The sequence below is a fragment of the Hermetia illucens genome, chromosome 6 (genome assembly GCF_905115235.1).
Source record: "Hermetia illucens chromosome 6, iHerIll2.2.curated.20191125, whole genome shotgun sequence".
Lineage (NCBI taxonomy): Eukaryota > Metazoa > Arthropoda > Insecta > Diptera > Stratiomyidae > Hermetia > Hermetia illucens.
In genome coordinates this window covers 80,172,259-80,182,169 of record NC_051854.1, presented here as the reverse complement: position 1 = coordinate 80,182,169, position 9,911 = coordinate 80,172,259, and the positions used below count along the sequence as shown (strand labels likewise).

At 42.5% G+C, this 9,911-nt stretch overlaps 1 protein-coding gene across 2 annotated transcripts; it reads left to right on the top strand.

Annotated features, from left to right (window-relative positions):
- Positions 1 to 1,063: 1,063 nt before the first annotated feature.
- On the top strand, positions 1,064 to 9,632 carry LOC119660173 (gastrula zinc finger protein XlCGF46.1-like). 2 transcript variants are annotated; one of them, XM_038068578.1, is made up of 10 exons: positions 1,064 to 1,131; positions 1,196 to 1,350; positions 7,082 to 7,205; positions 7,261 to 7,404; positions 7,461 to 7,661; positions 7,729 to 7,872; positions 7,927 to 8,545; positions 8,601 to 8,972; positions 9,089 to 9,232; positions 9,316 to 9,632. In XM_038068578.1, exons 3-10 carry the CDS (start codon positions 7,143 to 7,145, stop codon positions 9,459 to 9,461), a joined length of 1,833 nt encoding a protein of 610 aa, XP_037924506.1. In that variant the 5' UTR covers positions 1,064 to 1,131; positions 1,196 to 1,350; positions 7,082 to 7,142; the 3' UTR covers positions 9,462 to 9,632. The 2 variants fall into 2 exon arrangements, with proteins under 2 accessions (XP_037924506.1, XP_037924507.1); XM_038068579.1 differs by lacking the exons at positions 7,082 to 7,205; positions 7,261 to 7,404.
- Positions 9,633 to 9,911: the final 279 nt, after the last annotated feature.

Sequence of the window (9,911 nt, the reverse complement as noted above, 5' to 3'; positions counted from 1 at the left end):
ACCCGAGACATACAGACTGCCTTCATCCATCGATCGAGCGGGTGGGATCTTGGGTTGCACATCAATGAAGGCAAGACACAATATATGGTGGCAACGTTAACACCGAAAACCAAGCAATCAACCACATTAACATCAGCAGAGCCTATTTCAACTGTTTCGCTCGAAACGTCTCGCCATAGGGTCAAAGCTCTTACTGTACAAAACAATGAACTCTTGGCCGCGTTCGAGAGAAAAATCCTCTGAAGAATTTTTGGCCTCCTACATGAGGGTGGACTATTCCGTAGCCTACATAAATCTATGAGCGATACCATGACCGTCAAGTTGTGGATAAAATCCGGGTCAATAGTTTACGGTGGGCGGGTCACTTAATCCGTATGGATGAGGATGATCCAGCCCGGAAAGTCTATAAAGAAGACGAGGCAGACCCTAGCTGAGATGGAGCGACCACGTAGGTCAAGACGCCAGACAGCTTTTTGGGATATCGAATTGGTGGGCCTCGGCGCAAAACCGGGATGTCTGGAGTTCCTTATTAAGGCAGGCCTAGACCGGTTGTTGCGCCGTTGATGATGATGATGTTGCAGTTTTTGAATCGAACGGTTTTTGCTAACTTCCAAAGTTTTTGTGAAACGTTCCAACAGCAGTTTCTTCCAATTTTATAAAGTAGTCATTACTTAAAATATAATAAATTAGCATTTATTTAATTTTATGAAATAGAACTTATTTTTAAAGATATACGCGAAAGTGAAGAAAACCCGCAAACACCTCCCTCTGGAACATGCCTTGAAGAGCGTAAATTGAATTTCAACGTTCAATATCTCGAAAACTAAGAAACATATCGAAAAATTTATTTTTTATTTTGAATTAATTACAGGTTATTTTTGTTTTTCCCATAATCAAATCGTTGCACCACAATCAGAATCAGGATCTCGTCTAAAATGCTTCTATCGAAACCTTAATTTCATGAATTTTCTAGTAACGAAAACACTTTTCGCCAAGAGTGTATTTATCACGGGATACTGTACGCAGCGCCACCTTCTTATCAGTAGCGCGCTATGACATTTATGACAAGTGACAGCTATTTTATAAACATCAAAAAAGAGCATCAGAAGTTGACGGGGTTGCTTGCGAATGGTGCGATTTGTTTGTAATTTTATGCATTCAACTTGGTGTAAATTGAAAATTGTGTTCTTTGTAGATTGTGAGACGAAATGAGCATAATCATTTCGCTGTTTTGAGTTGCTACCTTGCAACGACAATGAGATGTTAACTTAGATCTGTGTGACGTGAGCCGCTGAACGTGATCCACTTTTTTTCGCGAAGAACGCTCCCGATCGTAAACAATCAGCTTCCGTAAGTATCGAGCATGTTTCTTATGTGCTTCGTTTGTTGCTAAATTATAATACCAAGACCAGATGCATTTGCATTTCTATAATTTACACGTCGAGCCTCCCTTCGTTATCGATTTATCACGACGAGATAAGAGTCAATGTCGCCATTCAAGTTTATGCGTAAAATGTATTGTAAGTGCAAACAATCGTTCGATCGCAACTAATACATTATGTGGAGGATATGTCACAAACTTATGTGTGGCGTGGACATTCGTACTATCTAGCAAATAACAGAGGCAATTCCTCACCTGATTCTTTGCAGGTTCCTCATAGTTGTTTCCAGAGATACCTTTCTTCATTTGCCACACTTCAGGCAAGTTTCCAGAAAACTCCCAGTCAATCCTCAGATAGAATTGATAAGTATGTGCCCCCATTAACTCTCCTTTAATCCTAAACAATCGAAGCAGGATATCATCCTACTTCAAATAATAACTATAAACCCCATGACGAGGAGCAAACATTTACTGATGAAAGTTTAGAACGTCCGTGAAACAATAGCGGTCACTTTCCATGTGCCGTTCGATTACAACAGAGCAGAGGGAACATTGGCGTGGAAGAACCTCAATTCGATGTGTTGACCTTGAGTAACATCAAGCTGGGTGCCGTCGTCAGCAAAAGCTACCCTAGCTACGTATACAAATTGTTTGACGCCTTCGATGTTCTGCTCATTAACGAAAATAGGAAGATAACGATTACCAGACACTCTTGCTTCGTTCTTCAAATCGGGAGCCATTTGACCAAGCTCCATGACTCGGTGCGAGATCTGGTAAATCTAATCACCGTAGTCGGAGTGTTTGAGGAAATATGTCATCGTTCATTGAACCCCTCCACGTCCTCCACCTAAAGCAACATAAAGGACGTCATCAATAAGGAGAGAAAATATTGATTTGAAAAATGCAACTCTGCTGGACTCCGACTACAAATTCGTCAGAGATTTTACCTAGCTACCGCATATGAGGTTCCACGTTGGGAGACGCAGATTCCTCCAGAGGCAGCTAACATTTTTTGGCGACGTGTTAGCCCCTGACGGTATCCAACCTGACCCAGACAAGGTTGCGCCGATAAAGAGCTTTCCCATAGCAACCACGGTAAAGGATCTGCGAAGGGGGCATGTTAAACTTCTATCGCCGTTTCTTGCCCAAGGTCGCTCATCACCCAGCAACCCTGAACAAATACTTGCCTGCGCCTGGGCCTCTTGATGTAACACTGCTGGCATTTTCTCAGCACCCCTAGCTGTGTTCATCGATGTCTCAGATACAGCGGTTGGCGCAACTCTACACCAACGGGTGAATCAAATCTGGCAACCGTTGAGCCTCTTTTCAAAGCGCGCCTACCTATCCTGAGCTACTCGGGCAAGCAGCTCACCGTGTTCACGGACCACAAGCCCCTTACTTTCGCACTTAGACAAAAGCTCGATAAAGCCTCTCCTCGCCAACTTCGGCACTTGAGTTATATCAGCCAGTTTACTTCTGATATCCAACACGTGTCTGGAAAAGACAATATTGTTGTAGACGCTTTGTCTCGAATCTCGTGGGTCACAATTTCCGCAGCGGTCGATTATACGGCAATCGCCGGGGTACAGAAAGATAACGCCTGAAAGCAAACTCCAAATACAAATTCAAGTAGTTTCCTATTTTTGGCTATTTACTCTGCGAGATTAGGGGCTTAGGCCATGCATTCCGGCCGATTTCCGCAGGGAAGTATTTAAAGCAAACACAATCTTGGGCATCCAGTCATCAGGACGATGAACCGGTTAGTCACTGGTAAACCCTTCTGGCCGTTCATGAACAAGGACGTAAATTCTTGGGCCACATTCGAAAGGAAATAGGTGTATTCCGGAGGTCAACCAAGCACTTCCACACCATCCATCTCGACATTATCGACCCTTTGTGAGACTCGCGCGGATTCAAGTAGTACCTCACAATCATCGGCAGGTTTATGCGGTGGCCTGAAGCAATACCTCTGTCTGACATTACGGCACAATCATGTGCCGAGACCTTCTGTCGAGAGTGAATTCCACGCTTTGGTGTTCCAGCCGTTATCATCATGGACCAAGGAATGAAATTCGAATCTACTCTTTTTGCGGAGTTAGGAAAGCTCCTGAGCTTCAAACTTCATAGGACTACTGCGTACCATCCACAGTCCAATGGTATGCTGGAACTTTGGCATCGGACGCTGTAGACCGCTTTAATGACTCGTGACGATCTGTCGTGGTCGCGGTCCTTGCCTTCCTGAAGGCTTTTAACGAGCCGGCGGCTGCTTCGAAAAAAAAAAACCGCTCGTGAAGGGTCAGATTCGCCCGGTGACCCATCATTGACGGGATCGCGCGCACGATTTGCTTCGCTGAACCCGCGTGGTTTCAGCTGGGGGAGAGTGATGTGGAGGCAAATCGGAGGTGCGAACCTGAGCGCCACCGCAAATTCGTCTCTGCCGCCGCATGTCGTGTTGAATTTGTAAAACGTAATATACGCATATATTATGTGAGAATATCCGCGTTCGAGTCATATTGACATTCAAAGTCTTGAATTTCCAAAGAAGTGACAACTTTGACCTATTATAACTTTGTTAGTAATAGTGCGATTTCCACCACCACTTGGTAGGATCAAGCTCTACATTATAGCCTACATTGCCGTGGTGCTAGGATGAGCTTAAGGGGGGTTCTGCAGCCAATTATTGAAAATTATAGTAATATAATCTACTATTATTAACTTTATTTGAAGGGATATCGGCATGGAAGGTATTTCGGAGCCTAGCCACCATATAGTGGCAACCTCTTGATTCTTTTTCAGATTTTTCTTTTGAGCAGTTTCTGAGAATTTCCCCGTTAAATAAATGATCACTTCCGACCCCCCGAACTCCCCGCCTTTCCAACAAATGTGAAAACTAAGACCAATTTTGGACAGTACTAATCGAGACCTTTCATTGGATACCCCACATGACTATATTTGGTGAAAAAAAAATTACACCCCCCTTTTGCATGTATGGGAACCTCCCTTTATATTCAACGCAACAGGATGTAACTTACTGTGTGCATGGGCGTTCACAGTTCCCCCTTTCTACCAAATTTGGTGTCAATCGCTGCTACAGTCACTGAGAAAAAACGTGCGACGGATAGATAGTAAATAGATTTTAATCAGGTTTTGTTTTACACAAAACCTTAAAAATGGATATTTTTATTTTGCATTTGGGGAAAACAATATCCCAAAACACCATGAGATTAGTTATTAGTTTCTCCAGAATGCCACTTTTGCATAAAGCCCTCCAGACAGCCTGTGCACGCTATCGAAAGGCTTCCCAACATCATTCAAGGTCTAAGTCCCGGACACCGGCCCAGTGAACCGATGGGTGTTAATGAGGTCGGAGGATCCAGAATGGAAACCAGAAGCCTCTCAGCCGATCAAGCTGGTATCTGCTTGACAGCGGGAGGCACGCAAATAGCCTCTCTCCTCTTCGAAAGCTTTTCTGCCACTCCTTGGGGAAGTACTTAAATTCTCAGTCTCCCAAATTGGCAACGCGACAGAGAATACAGAGGACGCACGGAAAAGTAGCACAGTGAAGCCGTGGAGGCTGATGGCTTTACTCCACTTATGTTTAGAGGATCAATATCATCATCTGCAAGAGGATAAATTTTGCCGGATGTTTTACGATGTGCTGTTACTACCTCATCAGCTGGTCACCACCCTGGATCAGAAGCCACCTTACACTTACGATCACCTACTATATCTTTCGTGATGTGGTATACGGTGTCGGAGTAGTTGTTTTTTTTTTTGTGGTAGCTACTCCTCTGTCCAACGCAATGGTTCCTTTTGTCACGGCATATCTTAGACGAACCTTCTCGTACTTTTTGACGGTGACAAAGCTCCATCGTGTCATACTCACTCCCTCTTAGCTAAGTACATTCATCGATCTGTCTCCACGTTTCCGCAATCACCCAAAACTTATGTCGTCCTTTTAGGACGTAACCGAAAAATTCATTCGCGCCAGAGATTAAAACGCTTTTGATGGTTGCCCCGTACTCATCGATATTCTAGAGCATCATCATCAACGGCACAACAACCGGTATCCGGTCTAGGCCTGCCTTAATAAGGAACTCCAGGCATTCCGGTTTTGCGCCGACGTCCACCAATTCGATATCCCTAAAAGCTGTCTGGTGTCGTGACCTACGCCATCGCTCCATCTCAGGCAGGGTCTGCTTCGTCTTCTTTTTCTACCATAGATATTACCCTTATAGACTTTCCGGGCTAGATTACCACAGCCTATTGAGCCGAATTTTATTCACAACCGGATGGTCGTGGTACCGCTCATGGATTTCGTGGTTGTGTAGGCTACGAATCGTCCATCCTCATGTGGGGCCAACAATTCTTCGGAAGATTCTTCTCTCGAACGCGGCCAAGAGTTCGCAATTTTTCTTGCTAGAAACTCAAGTCTCCGAGAAATACATGCGGACCTGCAATAGTGAGACTAAATTCGAGGTAATCTAATAAACGGTAACATTTTTGGAATGGATAGATCAATTATTTCGCTTACACGCCACGTGGAGCGCACCCTACGTCCGCAGTCATGAGACATGTTGAAGTGAGTAAGCCAAGGCAAATATAACGTTTCTACTTTTTCCATTAACCTGGCGTTGTAAGTTGCTCGCACCTAGGTTCTGGAAACAGAATTGTCTCAGCATGCTTGTCTCTAGCAATTTTGACATCAGGATGCTGACTCTGGGTCTCTAAGATCTCTCATCTAAGAACATCCCAATCCCCTTTACTAATCGAATACCACAGATTTCGCTAAAACAAAATTCGGCATGCTGCAGGTAATTTTAACTACACTTTATGTTTGTATACAGTCTCAGTGTAGTCTAATGTGAAAACCGCCACTAACTGAAGAGTCTGCTGCATCCACTGTGGATCTTACCGGGGTTACCATCTTGTTTCCATCTTTCACTGAAAATTCAATTTGCGTCCAATTTCTCTAGATATTGCCACAGTTGGTGATGTAGCAATGCCCATGCCTTATTCTGAAGTAGCTTCGCCCTCTTTTGCAGTACCTTCCGCTGTCGTCGGCTGGGAGCATTCACAGTTGCTGGATGGCTGGATGGTTTAGTTTCCACATTCCCTTTCTTCGGCTTTGTTTGGTAGAGGCGGAAGAGAAGGTCTGGCAGGCAAGATTTAGCTTGTAATCCACCCTCTTTACCAGCTCTCTCCCGTTTTCTGAAAAAATTAGGCAAAAATGTCACCGACAAGCCGCCCATCAGATTTTCAACTTCTCTAATTAAGGGAGTTGCTGTAATGTCCTTTGTGGCTGACCGCGCCGTACATACTGGAGAGCATGCCTTCCACAGATTTCTCCGTGCGGGAACTAACGAAAACTACTACAGGCTCCCCCACCACAAGATGGTATCCAAGGGGGAGATTCGGTGGTAGGACTATCTGTGTTAAAGCAAAGGGCCCTATTCAGACTTTTTATTGGGGAAAGCAATCATTGTTGCAGTATAAAGTTCCATGCTGTTGTAACCATAGCGAAATTAGTCGCTGCTGTAAGTTTTCTTAAAATGCCACGTCCTCAATGGTGGCTTATACTTGGCAGAGTTTTTAATGGAAACGTTGGCTATGATCATATCGTGAAGACCAGCTTTAGAGCTCAACAACTTTATCCGTCTCTTATGGCAAGAATCTGCGAATGTATTTTCACTCTTCCAGCTCACATAAGCATTAGCATCGTTCAGTATTTTTTTTTCTCTTGGTTATTGTTGTCGAGACTATGACAAGTAACAATTTTTCCTATAACGTGGAAATGGTCAAAGAACTGGAAAGTTGTGCTGAGGTAAAATACCTAAGATAGAAAATGTTATCTGAATTCGCATAAATTACTTTTGCAGGGGTTACATTTGAGAACAACTTGTCGAACTTGCTGTTCAACGTTCTCTAGCGAGGAACCGTTTACATACCTATTTGATACTGCATCACCAGCGATCGATACTAGTCAAAACATTAGCGAAGAAGTCATTTCTTTTAATTTAGATGTAAGTGAACTTTTCAAAACGGAATAAAGTTGAAATCAAAGATTGCATGTTTTCAGATTACCAAAGATGATGGCCTGCCCCAACAAATATGCTTAGATTGCACCCAGACATTCATTGCTATTAAAGAATTCCGCGAGAGGTGTAAGAAAGTACAAGAATTGCTATTCGCTTATTTCAGGACTCAAGAAACTCTTTCTGTCAAAACAATGGAGCTCGACAGCACAGTAGCTGTTTGCAAAGTTGAGAGTGATACATCGGTAAGTACGCTTGAAATTTGACTATGATGTCCATCTGTTAGTTCACTTTTCACTTCACTTCTTTAAGGATGACAGCTTTTGTTCTGAGAACGCAAATGAGGATTGCGAGTACAACGATCCCAGCGTAGAAAACGCTGAAGAGCAGAATCCCAATGAGAATTTTTACCCGCCTGAGCACTTTTGTGCCAATATTAAGACTGAAGTTTCAATTGTACGTATTGCTCCCTTTTTGTTTCTGATCATTCACTCATAAACGCGTTTACAGGATGAAGAAGGTGTGTCCACTTACGACTTGAATAGTAAACCTTTATGTGCAAACTGCCATAAGGAATTTGACAACTATGAGCAACTTTCCACACATTACGAAACTTGCTCCACGCATTCCGAAAACTTAAACTTTACTGACAGCAATGATGGCAAAGACCCAACAGAAATAAAGTTCCCTTGCACGATTTGTGGCAATGAGTTCACAGACGAATTAGAATTTGTAAATCATTTACAAGCTCATGCCTCAAATAATCTAATCGCTTGTAATAGGTGTGGCCGAAATTTCAGTTGTCCGCGAGCTTTAAAGAAGCATTTTTTACGTATGCACGAGAGATCTGATCACGAGTGTTCGATTTGCAAGGAAAAGTTCACGAATGAACATCGATTCAAGTATCACATGCGAACGCATGACCCTAGCAAGCTCTTTCATTGCACAGTTTGCGGCAAATCATTCATGGCCGTGCATCACTTGAAAGCTCACGACCTCATGCATAAGGACATTCGACCGTTTTCTTGCGATACTTGCGACAAGAAGTACAGAGACAAGAGAAGTTTGGAAACGCACATGCGAAAACATAGTGGGGAGCGTCCTTATGTATGCCATATCTGTAAGAAAGGTAAAGCTTCTCACATAGAATGTTTAGATAAGATAGGTATATTGATAATTTACAGACTTTGCCATTCGGACTTCATATGTCCTGCATGTACGAAAGCATGAACATGCTTTCAAAGAGATGGAGGAGAATGGAGGTGATGTACAGCTTCGCGGACAGGACCTATCCACATTGCAAGCATTCCCTTATAAGTGTTCCATATGCTCTCAGGGATTCAAGGTGGCCTATTCGTTGGCGGCCCACTTTGATAAACATTCGGAAGTTCGCGGATTTGATTGTGAAGAATGCGGGAAAGCCTTCAAAAATCGACCGAGTTTGAAACAACACGTGAGACTGGTTCATCTAAAGATCAAAAAGTATTTTTGCGAATTCTGTAGAAAGAAATTCACATTACCAGAGGAGTTGAAATCGCATAAACTTATTCATCGTGGTATGTATCGTGGTAGAACATTTTTCAAAGGTGTTTTGAATATTTTTGATTATTGATTATATCCCAACATAAGCGTTCACCTTAAACTTAACAAGCACCATCTCTTTCAATGACAGATGAAAAGCCATTTAAATGCGAAGTGTGTGGGAAATGCTTCAGACGTAAAAACGGACATGTAGCGCACATGCGAGTGCATAATGGCGATATCTATACTTGCGAAATCTGCGGCAAGAGCTGCAAATCTCATTCGCGATTATCAGGTTAGTTTTTTGGTTAAATAAAATCAATTCCATTCACATTACTGAATGTATGGAGAACTACAGTAAAACATTTTTCTATCTAGATCATATTATGACTCATACCAGTGCCGAACGACAGGAGGTCCAGAGACGCATTGAAGAAGCTGCTTTTAAAAAACTACCGCTTGAAGTTTCTTGTAGTTCGAATGTAATTAAAGATATAAAAATTGACCCAGACCTCACGGAATAGCAACAATAGATAAACGATATTAGTGAGACTAATTTCAATGATCGATTCGTATTCCTATTAATGCCGGTGAGAATTACGCTTTTATTTACATTTACTACAGATCTCTGGAAATATGATTTAGTGGAAGTAGAAACTGAAGAATAAAATATGCCGAAATAATTTAATAGTCCAGATTTGAAGTTTTGTTTCCCATTTTGATATTGATACTGTAACCCTCTTTCTTCATTCTAGCATTAGCATTCCGTTGAACATTTTCTTTTCCTGTGAGCTCCCTAAAGCTTTGCAAATTGGCTGACACTGCTACAAAAAGTATCTTTCACAAAGATTTTAAGGAATCAGTAAAACTGGTTTCGAGCGGTGTGCGCATCACAGATACATATGATCTACAATTTTCATGATACAAGCAATACGTTCTCTTTCTTTGTTGGTCATAAAAATTAGTTTCGCTAG